Below are 16447 nucleotides of genomic sequence, written 5' to 3' on the forward strand. Positions count from 1 at the left end.
CTGTAAATAAGGGTATTAGAGTTTCAGCACTGACCGTTGATGGAGCATTTTACAAAGGAACATAGGTCATACATACCAGGGGTTAAAGATCAAACTATGATCTCAGAAAATAAGTCAACACATTTGTCAGCATAAAAAGTAGAGAACTAAAGGCTGGAATTGTCAAGTTGCCGAAAGTCAGCAGATTTTGGGCAGTCGGAAAATCGCGTAGTGTATGATGGACACAGACGTTTTAGCTTCAGACTATGTTGGAGGATCTAAAACATGTTTGATATATTGAGCTGATTTTATGCTGCCTTCACGTGCTATCGGAAATTTCCTAATTCCCACTTTAGAAGTCGTGATTACGAGCTTGTTGCATTCAAGTGCTTTGTTGTCGGAGTGAACAGGAATCATGGTGGACACCAGGTAATTCTTGCCTATTTATTGGGAAAATCTTATTAAAACCATCATCATTTGTAGTCTCCCATGCACCGACAACCTAAACATTCCAGATAGTCCGCTTTCTGCTGATTCTGTAATTTCAGTCAAATGCAGGCTATTTTCGCTGTGTACCAAACATACAATACGCTTCATATGATTACTCTTACATGTAAATATATACTACATTAATGTCAAGACAAGACAACCAAGTTGTTTTGGGAAAAAAAACAATAAAACCACACCTGCCACAGCAGTTCTCCCCGCCACCATGTTTAAAGCTTATGACACGCCCATCTCGGGAATTGGGGTATCAAAATTATTTCCGAACTTCCCAGTGGTAAACACGACATCAGAGGGCGTTCATGTACAATTTTTACCTAGGAAACTCGTATTTACGATAATTCCGATAGCACGTGAAGGCAGCATAAGACCCCTCGTTTTAAAGGTCCTGTTCTTCGTGATCCCATTTTTCAAACTTTAGTTAGTGTGTAATGTTGCTGTTAGAGCATTTATAATACCTGTAAAATTATAAAGCTCAAAGTTCAATGCCAAGCGAGATATTTTATTTAACAGAAGACCCCTTTCAAAGCCTACAGCGAACGGCTGGTTAGGACTACATCCTGGTATTTCCTGCTTTAATTACGTCAGTAGAGCAGTATGTCGACTAACCTCCGCCCACAAGAACACGCGAAAAAGGGGGCGTGGTCTTGTTGCTCCCGCGTGGAGAATAGGAAGTGTTGCGTTCGGTTGCGTTCGTATAGTTTGTTTGTTGCCATGTCGGCGAGACGCTGTTATTTTCATCCCGGAGTCAAGTCACCTTTGTTTGGCTTTCCCAGGGACGCTGTACTTAGAGATCATTGAGCGCATGCATCCCCGTTATGGTGAGAGGCGTGACCTTTCCGGTAACGTGCGCTCTGCGTGCCCTAAGCTGCTGTCGAATCACAACACGGGAACCGCTGGCACAATCAGAACTCGTTACGTGTTTCTGAAGGAGGGACTTCATAGAACAGGGAAATCTTTCAAGCCGTTTTGAGGACAGTGAAAACAGCAGTATACAGATAAGTAAATTGTGTGAAAAATACTGTGTTTTTTTACACGCGAAACATGAACACATGTTATATTGCACACTGTAAACACAATCAAAGCTTCAAAAAAACACGAAAAACGGGACCTTTAATTAGTCATCCGTCTCCTTGTGTGCGAGTTTAGTGTGAGGTAGTGTGTAACCTCATTCATTTAGTGTATGATGTTCAGTTTTTCTGTAACCATTTACAAAGTCAGCAAGTGAAGTATAACGTGGCTGAAATTTTAAAAGTCGTGTAGTGTATTCCAGCCTTAAAGTTTGCATGAAACGGAAGTTTAAAATAGAATTTTCTTTCCTATTGTGACATATATCCGGGGGGGGGAGATGTAGGGGACATGATTTTGTCCATCGGGAATTGATTGGATCGTTGTGGTTTGCTATTGGTCGATCTCATGTGAGTGACAGGTTGCCCCACCCTCACACCAGTGAACACGTCATCAAAGAGATGTCATTGTAAGAGTGGAGGGGGGAGGTTATTTTGATTAAAGATTACGAGGCAACATGGATAAAAAAAATTAAATAATGGTGCACGGATAAATCATTAAAGGTCCTGTTCTTAGTGATCCCATTTTTCAAACTTTAGTTAGTGTGTAAAGTCGCTGTTAGAGCATAAATAATACCTGTAAAATTATAAAGCTCAAAGTTCAATGCCAAGCGAGATATTTTATTTAACAGAAGTTCCCTTTCAAAGCCTACAGCGAACGGCCGGTTTGGACTACATCCCTGTACATCCTGCTTTAATGACGTCAGTAGAACAGTTTGTTGACTAACCTCCGCCCACAAGAATACGCAAAAAAGGGGGTGTGGTCTTGTTGCTCCCCCACGTGGAGAAGAGGAAGTGTTGCGTTCATGGTTGCGTTCGGTTGCGTTTGTAGTGTGTTTGTCGCCATGTCGTCAAGACGCTGTTATTTTCATCCCGGAGTCAAATCACCTTTGTTTGGCCTTCAGGGACGCTGTACTTTGAGCACATGCATCTCCCCGTTATGCTAAGGGGCGTGACCTTTCCGGGCAACGTGCGCTAAGTGTCGAATCACAACACGGGAACCACTGGCACAATCAGAACACGTTACGTATTTCTGAAGGAGGGACTTCATAGAATAAGAAAATAATCGAGGCGTTTTTAGGACAGTGAAAACAGCGGTATACAGATAAGTAAATTGTGTGAAAAATACTGTGTTTTTTTACACGCGAAACATGAACACATGTTATATTGCACACTGTAAACACAATCAAAGCTTCAAAAAATCAGGAAAAATGGGACCTTTAATAATAAAAAATGCTGAGAGGCCGGTCACACAAACAGCAGTCTTTCGTTTAAAACGCGAGAAAAGTCGGCTTCTTAAAAGCCGTTCAGGAGCCCTCGAAATGGGCGTACCGCCCTCCTATGTACTTCCGCTCAATTTTCATTTTCCTTCAGTACTCCGTCTGGGATTGCGGTATATTCTCTGGATTTCTCCGGTCAAATTTTAACCTGTCCAATCAGCGAACAGAGGGAGTGGATGAGAACGATGACGTTGATGCCGTGCGCTAGTTTGAAATGACATACGTCATGACCAAATGTTAGCGATTGGTTATGGCAGATCCAGAGTGGCTCTGGGGAGATCCAATAGTTTAAAACTTCAACAGAGTACCCGCCTTCAAGGAAGTTAACGCTTGTCAATGGAGAGTGGCCAGACTCTCTGTACAAATGAAATGTAGGACCAGGCTAGTAGCTATACCCGCGACAGCTAAAAAAGGTCAGTCTAGCATACGTTTACATAGAAAAACAATGTAAAAGCAGCGCAGTGGAACACAAATGCGTTCCGCGTGGAAAAAGTTTGATTTTATAATCATAATTTGAAACAGAGACAAGGGAGTAGCGCAAACAGGATTACATGTTACGCAGTAGATGCCGTTATGCTTTTTCACTTGTTTGTGTGAAGTAACCCAGCATGCCGTCTCACTCTGAGTGAGAAGCACAGGAGAGAGAGACAGATGGCACCAAAGCACATCCTAATTCCCAAAAGCACACACTGACAGATATCTGTTTCCCCCTGGTGCCCCAAAGGAGGAACTACTACTAGATTGAAACGTTTGTTGCAATTTATAAAAATGTACAGTTTCTATAGAGTGACTGACATAGCCAGTAAAATACAAAAGCAGTGTATTCAAAAACTCCAACATTTTACCCATGTTACTTTGTCTCCAATGGTCATTTCAGTCCGTACCCTGTAAGACAAGAAAACCAAGTGAGGGGGGAAATCTGTCACACAATCTGTCTCAATTTTCAAAATCTATTAATTTTGTGCGTGGCTCACCTTCCTATCACCCGATCTTTAGGAGCCGTGCGTGTTCTGACAATTATTATTATACTACAGCAACAGAGAGAATTAAAACACGCTCCCTTCCATACATCTCCCTGACCCTCCTCTTAGACAAGAGGCTTGCTAAATGAAAAATGGACATGCTTTAAGAAGTATTGATTCCAGCTTTAAACAAAGGTAGACTCAATATTATTTAGCCCTAAATACATCTTTGTTATCTGTGTCGGTGCACCAGTCACGCTGCTGTCCTCGTAATCGCAGACATAAAAATAATAGGGCTATTCCCCCAACATTGACTGAAGCAGACCTGTTTGTGTCCTTTGACCATGTGATCCATCTATTGGCTTTAAGCGTTTGCACAGACTGCGACAATGCTTTGGTAGTCTCTGCACAAGCTGAGAAGGAAAGACAAAAAGACAATGTTTTAGACAAAATGGTCATGGTTAGAATATTGAATTGTACTGTTTATTTACCATAAGAAGAATACAGTTTCAGATGCACAGTTCAAGCCAATACAATGACGAAACCACTGAGTAAAGTTTTAGTGAGCACAAGTCATACATTTCAAAATTAACAAACATTTTGAACTTTATTTTTTATATTACATCAGTATGACCAAGTTGTCAGTGCTTCAAAGCATAAATGTAAAACTACTTTTATCTTAACTAGCCACAATAATAATTATTCAATTGTCTTACCCTCAAAATACTTTGGCATCGGACAGTAACATTAAATGGAAGGATTTTAGGATCAGCTACAATAATAAACTGTAAAATAACCAACACGTTACAGTATTTACTTTATGAAAATTCAACACACAAAAGGTAGACATACAGTGCCCTCCATAAAGCATTACGATAGTAAAGACAAAATTGCATTTTTTGCTTTACACAAGGCATCTGGACATATTAAATATGAATCTGAGGAAAAAGTGCATAATGTCACTTTTATATTAACACAAAAACTGCTTTTACACTTAGTTGGCAAAACAGAAATAAAACAGTCTGTACCTTTGCCTCACTCACCTCACTTTTTTTTTAACTTTATGATTATTTATTTATTTATTGCAGGGTTGAACAAGGTCCACATATGTGACCACAAATAACTATGTACAAAACCAGGGTTTGCTTGTGAAAAATAAAGTAAAATAAAAACAATAATAAATAAAAATATATAAAATAAAATAAAAAAATAATACAAATAATAATAAAAATTGGGGGATGGATTGACAACACCAGCACAGCTCCAGGATTCTTGCCTCACTCAATTTATCATATTTTCAGACGCCTTGAGTTGAGCAAAAAGAGAAATTTTGACCTCAATTTATAGATGATGCAGCCCTTACATGCTTACATCAAAAAGCTCATCGGTTATTATTATGCCACAGCAGTTTTTTTAAACAAATGTCACATCCTCATTCATTATTATGAGCCAACAGTGTCTTTAAATGGTTAAATATGAACGTTAAATAATTTTACAATTTAATTTACACTGCAAGTGCTGCCTACACCTTTAGCATAGATACATTAAATTCAAAAGCACTGTTTTTCTGGTTCTTTTTTTCCAGATTTAATACCCGAACTAAACAAAAATAAAAAGCATTCATTCTTCTTCATTTTTTTTGTTAAATGTCTCCAATGGAGTTGAGCATGCAAAATAACTATATGCTAAACCTTTAAAGGGATAGTTCACCCAACAATGAAAATTCTGTCATCATTTACTCACCCTCATGCCATTTCAAATCGGTATGCATTTCTTTCTTCTGCTGAACACAAAAGAAGATATTTTGAAGAATGTGGGTAACCAAACAGTTAATGGGCCCCCATTGACTGTCATAGTATTTTCCCCACACTATGGAAGTCAATGGGGCACATCAACTGTTTGGTTACCCACATTCTTCAAAATATCTTCTTTTGTGTTCAGCAGAAGAAAGAAATGCATACAGGTTTGGAACAACTTAAGGGTGAGTAAATGATGACAGAATTTTCATTTTTGGGTGAACTATCCTTTTAAGGGCAGTCCAAAAAGGAAGACTATGCACCTGGATTTGGTTACTTATAAGAAGTAAACTAATTTCCAATTCATCAATAAACACCCAATCCCTTTTCCAAAATGAAACCGAGATTAGACAGAATTGTGCAGAATCCTTATCCTCATATGTGCTTTTCCATGTGTTGAGAAAGATGGTGTGAGCGAGTGAAGGTGCGGAGACACCGCGGGCAGCTGTAAGGCCTCTCGCCCGTGTGCGTTTGTTTGTGTAACTTCAGGTGCTGGGGCAGAAGAAAACTTTTCCCGCACTCCGTACACTTGTAGGGTCTGTGGCCTGTGTGACTGCGCCTGTGCTTGCTGAGGTCGCCCGAGTTGTTGAAGCGGCGGTCGCAGTCAGAACAGGCGTAGGGTTTTTCCCCCGTGTGTCTCCTTATGTGTTTGGTCAAATCGCCAGACTGGGCATAGCTGGAGCCGCACTGCTCGCAGCGGTACGGTTTCTCACCGGTGTGCGTGCGCATGTGATTTTTCAGGTGCTGAATACGGACGAAGCGCTTGCTGCAGACGTCGCAGTGGTACGGCCGTTCGCCCGTGTGAATGCGCAGGTGTTTCTTGAGTACGTCCTCCCGTGTAAAGGTCTTTGTGCACACTCTGCACTGCAGCATTCGCTCGGAGTTGTGCGCTCTTTGGTGGACCTTCACGTACCTCATAGCAGAGAATGTTTTCCCGCAGTCGGGGCACGGAAATGCTTTCTCCTTTGAGTGAACTTCTTGGTGGATACGAAGCGTCGAACGGTGACTGAAACTCATCCCGCATTGGGGGCACTGGTACGGCCTTTCCCCCGTGTGGGTTCGCAGATGGCATCTAAGGTGGCCCATCCTGGCGAACTCTTTATCGCATTCGGGACACTTGTATGGGCGGATCCCGGTATGGATGACTTTGTGCTTCCGCAGACTCCCCATATCATGAAACCTACGGCCACAGTCTTCACAGACGCATGGCTTCTCGCCAGTGTGAGTACGCTTGTGTATTGTCAGACATTGAAGCGTAGAGCAGTTCTTGCCACAATCTCGGCACAAGTAGCCACGGTCCATGCAAATGGGTTCGTCGACATCCACTTTGGGTTTCGTCTCGTCCTCGTGGCAGCGATGTGGTCCAAGACCCCAGACTCCAGCAAAGCTTTTACCGCATGCGGCACAGCTAATATGTCCATCTTTACACACCGTGGCTAAGCTATGGCATCTGCGGCAGTGGTTTTGCAGGTTACCGATGTAATCGAAGCTGCGATCACACTGCGGGCAGGTGAAGCGCTTTCGTGTGGGTTTGGGCATGGGAAGGTGGGCCTTGCGCATATGGGTCTCCAGTTGTTTCTGAGAGAAGAACCGATAGTGACACAACGAGCAGCTGAGCATCCCAGAGATTATTTTAGAGCAGTTGTAGACTTTGTGTTTTTTTACCCACGCCAGATATTCACTTTGATGGCACCATTTGAGGTGTTTGTCCAGGTATGTAAACTCAGTGAAAGTCACAGAGCAATGGGGGCAAGGAAAAATTAGGGAGGAAGAAGCTGTGAAGGGAAAAAAAATATAACTTGAATGTCAAGTCTTTTTAGGTTTAGGTTATGATCTCAGATCAATGAACAGGCAGTGTAATTAATGTTAGTGAAAACAACATCAAAAACATAGACTGAAAACAAAGTACACGCTATATTGCCAAAAGTATTGGGACACCCCTCCAAATCATTTAATTCAGCCTTTCCAATCCCTTCCATGGCCAAAGGTATATAAAAGCAAGTACCTAGGCATGCAGACTGCTTCTACAAACACTCGTGAAAGAATGGGTCGCTCTCAGGAGCTCCGTGAATTCAAGCGTGGTACCGTGATAGGTTGCCACCTGTGCAATAAGTCCACTCATGAAATTTCCTCACAACTAAAAAATTTTACGGTCAACTGTTAGAAGTATTATAACAAAGTGGAAGCAATTGGGAACAACAGCAACTCAGCCACAAAGTGGTAGACTATGTAAAATCAGAGCGGGGTCAGAGCATGCTGAGGTGCCCAGTGTGCAAAAGTCACCAACTTTCTGCAGAATCAACAGCTACAGACCTCCAAACTTTGTTTGATCAAGAGATTAGTTCAAGAACAGTGCGTAGAGAGCTTCATGGAAAGGGTTTCCATGGCCGAGCAGCTGCATCCAAGCCTTACATCACCATGCAATGCAAAGCGTTGGATGCAGTGGTGTAAAGCACGCCGCCACTGGACTTTAGAGCAGTGGAGACTTGTACTCTGTAGTAATGAATCACGCTCGAGTCTGGGTTTGGCAGTTGCCAGGAGAACGGTACTGGCCTGACTGCATTGTGCCAAGTGTAAAGTTTGGTGGATGGGGATTTTGGTATGGGATTGTTTTTCCAGGGGTTGGGCTTGGCCCCTTAGTTCCAGTGAAAGCAACTCTTAATGCTTCAGCATACCAAGACATTTTGGACAATTTTATGCTCCCAACTTTGTGGGAACAGTTTGAGGACGGCCCCTTCCTGGTCCAACATGACTGCGCACCAGTGCACAAAGCAAGGTCCATAAAGACATGGATGATCGAATTTGGTGTGGAGGAACTTGACTGGCCTTGAGTCCTGACCTCAAGCCGATAGAACACCTTTGGGATGAATTAGAGCGAAGACTGCGAGCCAGGCCTCCTCGTCCAACATCAGTGCCTGACCTCACAGATGCTCTTCTAGAAGAATGGTCAAAAATTCCCATAAACACACTCCTAAACCTTGTAGAAAGCCTTCCCAGGAGAGTTGAAGCTGTTATAGCTGCAATGGGTGGGCCAACTCCATATTAAGCCCCAAAAAAGGTTCATGTGCATGTTAAGGCAGGTGTCCCAAAACCTTTGTCAATATAGTGTATCTGGAAGACCTGAAACTAAATTTTATACATTTTCTTAACTCATAAACTATCTAAAATAACATAAAAAGACACAAATAAATGTATATTTTCTTTTTAAATAAATGTTACATTTATTTTTATTTATTATAATCCAATTACTGTTCAACTTCATTATAAAAAGTAAATATTTATACAGTCAGTATACGTTTTTGATACAGGGCAAATTATATAACCCACCTTCTTTAAACAGGGATATGCCACTAACAGGAAGTTACTCAAATGAAAATAAATTAATATACATATAACCCTTACTAATTAAATATACGTTTTTGAAACAGAATATTTTGTTATGGGCAAATTGAACAATCCGCCTTCCTGAATATGAATACGCCATGAATATGAACACATGAATATGCCACCAGATAACACTATTTAAATTATACAATTTACCACACACTAACTTTGGCAGCATAAAAATAATAAAATAATTACGATTAAAATAAAAATACTTGACGGGATACCTAACAGCCAAACTAAACTAAAATGAAAAGGACAAAAATAAAACAGAATTAAAAACAAAATAAAAAAAACCTACAGAAATTCTTTAAAATTTTGCCGTTAACATACACTGATCAGGCATAACATTATGACCACCCCCTTTTGCTGCCAAAACAGCCCAGTTGAGGCATGGATTCCACTCGATTTGATTGAGATCTGTGGAACTTGGAGGCCAAGTCAACACCTTAAACTCATTGTTGTTCTCCTCAAACCATTCCTGAGCCATTTTTGCTTTGCGGCAGGGTGCACTGTCCTGCTGAAAGGGAATAGCCAGGGAATAACGTTTCCATGAAAGGGTGTAGATGGTCTACAACAATGCTTAGGTAGGTGGCACGTGTAAAAGTAACATCCACATGGATGGCAGGACCCAAGGTTTCCCAGCAGAACATTGCCCAAAGCATCACACTGCCTCCGTCTGCTTGCCTTCTTCCCATAGTGCATCCTGGTGCCATGTGTTCCCCAGGTAAGCGATGCACACACACCCGACCATCCACGTGATATAAAAGATGTGATTCATCAGACCAGGCCACCTACTTCCATTGCTCCGTGGTCAAGTGGTCAGCATGGGCACCCTGACTGGTCTGCGGCTATGCAGCCCCATACACAACAAACTGTGATTCTGTGTATTCTGACACCTTTCTATCAGAACCAGCATTGACTTGAGCAATCTGAGGTACAGTAGCTTGTGTGTTTAATCGGCCAGCCTTCGCTCCTCACATGCATCAATGAGCGTTGGCTGCCGATGACCCTGTCGCTGGTTCATCAGTGTTCCTTCCTTGGACCACTTTTGATAGATACTGACCACTGCAGACCGGAAACATGCAGTTTTGGAGATGCTCTGACCCAGTCGTCTAGCCATCACAATTTGGCCCTTTTTCCTGCTTCTAACACATCAACTTTGAGGACAAAATGTTCACTTGCTGCCTAATATATCCCACCCACTAAAAGGTGCCGTAATGAAGAGATAATCAGTGTTCACTTCACCTGTCATAATGTTATGCCTGATCGGTGTATGCAAACTGTGTAATTTATAAGACCAAGGCATATTAAATAAATCAATTACCTGTGTTTTTCTCCAGGCCAGAAGCACCCACAGAGTGTTCATCTGGTGTCTCGAGCTTCACTTCCTTCCAACTCTCATTTTCCTCCTTCACAATCAAGGCAGACTCTCTCTGCAGCACTTCATAAATGCCAGGCTCAGTTTTGACCTGAAAACTGGGTGGGTTTAAGGGGACACAGTCTGGTTCTGTCTTTGGAACGAATGCTCTGAAAGCAGGAGAATGAGGCTGTTGCTTCTGTTGTTCAGACGACAATGTAAGGACTCCCAAAGCCTCCAGCTCTTCTTGTTCTGGTCTCATCTGTGTGACCTCAGGACAGGCGTCCGTAACACAGTCCTGAGTGTCATTAGATGGTTTGGTTTTATCCGTGTCGATCCTGAGGCCATCACTATTTGAAGGCAATGGCTCTTTATCAATATTTTGCAGCTGTTTGGTTATTTTCTTTTGTCTGGATAACTTTCTTTTCTTTAACATGTTAACTTTCATCTTCTTGTGCACAACCTAAAGAAATATTTGGGAAGGATAATAATATATATATAATAGGATATATATATAATATATTGTATCGCTTTACTAACAAGACATTCCTGGAATAGTATTAATAGTATGATATTATTTATTACTATATGTATGATGTTTTATATATATATAATTATTACTATTCAAATAAGTTGATGTTTCTGTTCTCCAATCTCAAATTCCTGTAGAAAGTAACACATCTGGATATGAACATGGTAGCTGGTAACAGTCTGTAAAAACTGGTCTAGCTGGTTTCCCATCATGGCCAAGCAGGTGTTTAGCTTGTCTCTCAGTCAGACCAGCTGAAAAGTGTGCAAAACTCCTCAGCCAAAACTGCCTGACTAGGTTGGGACACCAACTAAACCTAGGAAACTACCTTAGGCTAGTTTATATTTTTCAGCAGGCATGAAGGTTCATATAGCTAATGTGACAGCAGCATTAGCTGGTTGCAGACATGCAGATGTAAACATGAGGGTCGTGTTAACTTACGTAAGACGCAAAATCTTCTTACCGCGAATACTAAAACCTTTAGTTATTCGGTTGCATTTAGGCGGCAATGAAAACCCGATTTGACTGAAGATTGTGTTGGTTGTCCAATGGACTCTGACAGCCTTTAGTGTACAGCATCCTACAGCTAAAACAGGCGTCTTGTACATCCACCCCTAAAATGACACCAACACGTCTAATTATACTAGGGGACGTTTAGTTATCAGGGACCTAACGCGGTTTGCGATTGAGTGCAGGTCTGAAATACATTAAAACGATACTGGTAATAGATAACATGTAAAGCCAGCAACGATAATACATTTCAAAATAAGGTAAAAGCGGTAGCGGTTTTCAAAATAAAAGTTCTTATTCTCTTTTTTTTTATTTATTTATTTAAGTGGACATAACATTTAAGACTGGTTCCCAATAAATTATTTTAAACTTATTAAAATTATGTACATTTCTATAAATACAAAAAACTTCCTCTGCTAGATCAGAGTAAGATACCCAATTTCAATTATACCTTAATTTTGGTTAAAAGTCCAGTTACTGTTTTTAATTCCACACAGCAGAGGGTATTTGTTATAAGAAGAGTTTTAAGTCAGGTACAAAAGACAACACAATAACATGTTAACCATTAATGGATGATATTTTATTATGGACAAAGCATCTGTTAAGCATCAAAGGCATGTGCACCAATCACAGTAAAAACTGTAAAAGCATTTGAAAATGTCTGAACAGAAATAATCTTTCTTTACCATATTCAAACCTGTTTTAATTCAACAAAATAACCAACTGTCATCTGAAAATTGCTTTATCCCTTGTGCGGCATCCGAGATAAACATATGGCTTCTCCTGTTATGTTTCTATTATTTACATTAAATAATTGTGACGTCAAACTAACAATTTTCATAGTATCTTATAATTCACCATGACTCTTCTATTATCCAAAAAAATGAAGAAAAATAAATGTAACTTTCTACATTAACCTACATAAATACCAGTCAGATTACGCTCGGTCCATCCTGAAACAAAAAACAAATACGCAAAAGAAACGGTAACTCCATATAAACAGCAATACTGTAACAAACGCCATAAACCATCATACAGGTAAAGAGCTAACTGTACTACTTTCAGTGTTTTTTTTTCTCTTTATTACCTTATAGTGTCTCACCAGGAGCATACTATATTGTAATGTTTAAAATTTCCATTGCACTTTTTGTTCAACAGATCTCATACATCAGGCTAAACATGACCCATCAGAATGCTGCAGCAACCCAGATTGGGCGATAAATTTAATTGATCAGGAATAAAATATTGTTCCACAAAAGTGGTACACAATTCATAAATGCTGTAGATTTAGCCCATTGTTCTACAAATATTAAAGTAATATGACTTTTTTTTTAACTTTTCTGCATAGGCCCTTTTTAATCAGCTTATTTCTTCATTATATATGATTAATGGCCTAAACTCAAATAGAAATTCAATCCTAAATTGAATGCAAAAACAGTGTGAGGATTCAGTCACACAGTTATATTAACATTTGGTCAAGGCAAAGTGAGTAAAGGCATGTCATCAATGCAAACAAAAAGGACATGTAACCATAAGCTGTCAATTGACAGTCTGAAATGCATCTTTAGTCTGAATGAATATGTATAAAAATAAGCCAATGGCTCACCATGAAACAGACCTATTGACTAGATTAAAATCCGCTATATTACAGGAAGCATCAACCAATCACAGCCATGACAAAATACCAGTAACAAAAGCATTACGACTACATTTTATATAACATCTGTCCACGTTTTTTGTAGACAATCAAAGTTTTGCACATTCAAGCGGACATGTTGCACCGTCTCTTGGTTTGGATGGCAGTTCAGATTGTCACATGAGAATATAAAGCACATTGGTTGAGATGCAAAGACATCTTTTTTCACCGGTTGATATGTCATGCCGTTGTCTTGTCCAGCTAATTTCAGTAGTGTATATAGGACGCGGTAACAAAGCATGGAGATACACGTAGGGCATTGCATAAAAGTTGCTGCCTTAAGTCAATATGGAGCTTGTTAGGAGTGATAAACAAGTAAACAACACTTAATTACAGTCTATGTACAAATCACATTTCCTATGATTCACCTTTTTTATCTCTCCATAATAAATAGATCCCTTTTGTTGCCAACTAAGCAAACCAAAATGAAAGGGATAGTTCACCTTGAAATGACAATGGTTATTTACTCACCCTCTTGTTTTTACAAGTGGAACACAAAAGAAGATATGATTTTTGTCCATACAATGAAAGTCAAAGGGGTCCAATTTCATTTTCTTTTGCGGTCTTTCTGTTTTTTGACTTTCATTGCATGGACGGAAAAAAAAATCTTATTTTGTGTTACACTGAATAAAGAAAGTCATACAGGTTTGGAACAACATGAGGGCAAGTAAATGCTGACAGAATTTTCATGTTTGGGGTAACCTGTCCCTTTAACATTTCTGCAACTTTCTTTGTCCTTCCTGCTCTTGCTCATGAAAACTCCCATGATTGTTTTTTATCTTTTCACTTTCTTTCTCACACTCATTTCCCATCTCATTACATTCTCCTCACATGGCCATGGTGGTTAGATGCTGGTGGCCCAGCAAGCCTTTTCGGCCGCCCCCAGCACCAGGGTGCGTTCCTGCTCCACCATGTCCACAGTACTCCTGCAAATTTTGCCGCAAAGTGACGAGCGCCGAACCCAAGCAGGCCCGGTTGGGTGCAAGGATACCTCCTGGCAGCTGTATGAGCACGGTGGCCACCCCTGCCATCCCGTCGTCTGTGGGCTCCAGAGTGATTGGTCCGACTTTGAAGGACGAGTACGAAAAACCCATGAGTTGAGACAGGAAGGGGTCGGAGCGGCAGAAATGCTGGTAACTGCCATGCGAGGACGGATGATGGTGGTGGTGATGCGCGGTTGTGTTGGCTGTAGAGCTGGGCGCATAGTGGTGTGTGTTCAGGTAGTGCAGGGGAAGGTGCTGTCCGTTGTTGCTTCCACTCAGAGCGAGATGGTGGTGATGGTGGTGAATAGTAGTGCCTGTGCTGGGGTCGTGTTTGTAGGACAGAGCCCCAGGTCGACCCCTCTGGCCCATCACCATGCCACCAAGCTTGCCTGTCCGGACCTGGGCCAGGGATACGGCGCTGCCCCCTCCGGCAGAGGGCAAGTATACCAGCTGCGGCTCCTCAGGCTCCAGATAGACAGTGAGTTTGGCGAACGGGCGAGAGGCCATCTTGGTCATCTCTTGAATGTGGCGTCGCTGCTCTCGGCGGAAGTCTAAGAACTGCTTGACTTTCCAGAGCAGCACACAGACGGACAGGAAGAGGAAGAAGCAGGAGAAGAAGACGGAGAAAAAGACGAAGAGGTCAATGTGGGCCTGGTCCTGTCTTAGAAAGAGGAGGCCTTGAGACTCTCCGTTATGGGTTTCCGTGCCCACGCCACGCAGGGCGATATAGAAACGACTGGACTTGAGAGAGTGCACTTCGTGTGGGAAGGTGATGACCACGCGGTCCCGTACGCTGCGTACAATTAACACCGTTTGTGGCTTCCGCACGGTGATGTAGGTTATGAGACCTTCGGTTCGTTCTTCCCGCACCTCACGATCTGTACCTTGCGACTTTGTAGACTGCAGAGTGCCGAGTAACGCCGACGAGGAGTTCGCAAACACCTTCATGGGTGACGGTGGGGCGAGAGGAACCTCCCTTTCTCCCCGTGAAGCGGTCGCAGAGGTGGCCTCGTCCTCGATCTTGATGGTATGCACACCGGTCTGGCGGTCTACCTCCACAATGAAGGTGTCATGCGAGTTGGACACGAAGACCTCGACCTCTCCAAATGTAACGTCGATGGTGACGCGGATATCCACGTTGGTGAACTTGGGTTGGGCCGAAAAGAACACTGTGCGGCCCCTAAGCAGATTGCGGATGTTGGGCTCGTGGAAGCAGTTGACCTGTGACGTGGGATCAAAGCAGCATTCACTGTCCACGTTGAACTGCCGGTAGCACTGTCGCCCATTCACTGGATTGCCGTTGAATGAATCTTTGCACTTGGCGCACTATAAGCACAAATAGGATTAATTCATGCAAGGTCTTACTAGTGAAATACAGAATAAAATGTCATTGGTTGTAATGAATGGCCATTACCTGTTGTCTGTAACACTCTTTGCGGTCATTCTGTGGGCTGCTCAGACAGGATGAAGTTTCGGTGTTGTTCTGGCAAGGACAGCCAGTGCCATCATGTTCATTACAGGTGTCTGCATGGCCATTACACTGACATCTACAAGAAAGCAATAGAAAAGAATGGAAGTCAAACTGGATCAGAAACTTAGAATTTTTTACAAAGTGACTTAAAAAACCTTGAGACAGAGACATTTTCTTATCTCTAACTTGGAAGACAACTGCCTAATATCCCGAATTTCGTTTTTTTAGGTCATTATATTGTTTGGAGCATAAGAAACTAATTTAAAAAATTTTAATGAATTTTTAATTCATTCCTGTGTTATGTTATGTGCTCTGTAGAGGACACCAGGACCCATTTATTAAGAAAATTAAAAGGTTTTATTTTCATTCACCAATCAAGTTTTAGGTTTCAAGCATAGACTGTAAAAAAATATGGACAGTGTCCGTGACGTCACCCATAGGATTCTGAAGAGCAGTTTTGAAGCGTAAAGTAGGGACGAGCTGGCCGTTGCCATCTTGGCAGCGCGTCACTCCCGGATAATAAAAAATGGGCAAAGAGGCGTGACGTGGGTGGAGCTGAGGTGACTCTGTATAAAGATGATTCTCAACTATGTTATGAAAGATATAACAGAATGACTTGATATACCATTTTACTTTATGCAATATGCGTGTAAACATGGCCATAAATGCCATTCCCATTCTATGCAATGCAGCTATACACTGTATCTAATTTGCATATTAATGTGTTCTTGGGGCAACATGTAATGAAAAAAGACGTATAATAATGGGAGAAATAATTGGGAATATTTTCATAAGAATCTCTCATATTTCTTAAGATTATTGATTTATGATTGATTTCCCTATTCACTTGGTGTGTCTCCAAAAGGCCTGATAAACATGATGTGTCCTCTACAGAGGTTGTGTATGAAATTGATGCCCTGTTTCAT

At 41.4% G+C, this 16447-nt stretch overlaps 2 protein-coding genes across 3 annotated transcripts in view; both read right to left on the reverse strand.

Moving 5' to 3' along the window:
* Window positions 1-3803: 3803 nt before the first annotated feature.
* LOC307138502 (uncharacterized protein) lies at window positions 3804-11607 on the reverse strand. Of its 2 annotated transcripts, XR_013818030.1 has the most exons (5): window positions 11303-11607; window positions 10300-10795; window positions 4509-7363; window positions 4118-4205; window positions 3804-3933 (listed from the first exon to the last, which is right to left on the reverse strand). XR_013818030.1 is itself a non-coding variant. In XM_079836825.1 (3 exons), exons 2-3 carry the CDS (start codon window positions 10778-10780, stop codon window positions 5964-5966), a joined length of 1881 nt encoding a protein of 626 aa, XP_079692951.1. In that variant the 5' UTR covers window positions 10781-10795; window positions 11303-11607; the 3' UTR covers window positions 4350-5963. The 2 variants fall into 2 exon arrangements, 1 of the variants encoding a protein (XP_079692951.1); XM_079836825.1 differs by lacking the exons at window positions 3804-3933; window positions 4118-4205 and having other exon boundaries at window positions 4350-7363.
* A 324-nt stretch (window positions 11608-11931) lies between these two features.
* megf8 (multiple EGF-like-domains 8) overlaps window positions 11932-16447 on the reverse strand; it is a 30597-nt gene continuing 26081 nt past the window's right edge. Inside the window, exons 43-44 of the mRNA XM_079836540.1 lie at window positions 15465-15597; window positions 11932-15376 (exon numbers count right to left, since the gene is read on the reverse strand). Coding sequence (XP_079692666.1) covers window positions 13895-15376; window positions 15465-15597 — 1615 coding nt within the window. The 3' untranslated portion in view covers window positions 11932-13894. The remainder of the gene's footprint in view (window positions 15377-15464; window positions 15598-16447) is intronic.

This window comes from Gobio gobio (assembly GCF_949357685.1).
Source record: "Gobio gobio genome assembly, chromosome: 15".
Lineage (NCBI taxonomy): Eukaryota > Metazoa > Chordata > Actinopteri > Cypriniformes > Gobionidae > Gobio > Gobio gobio.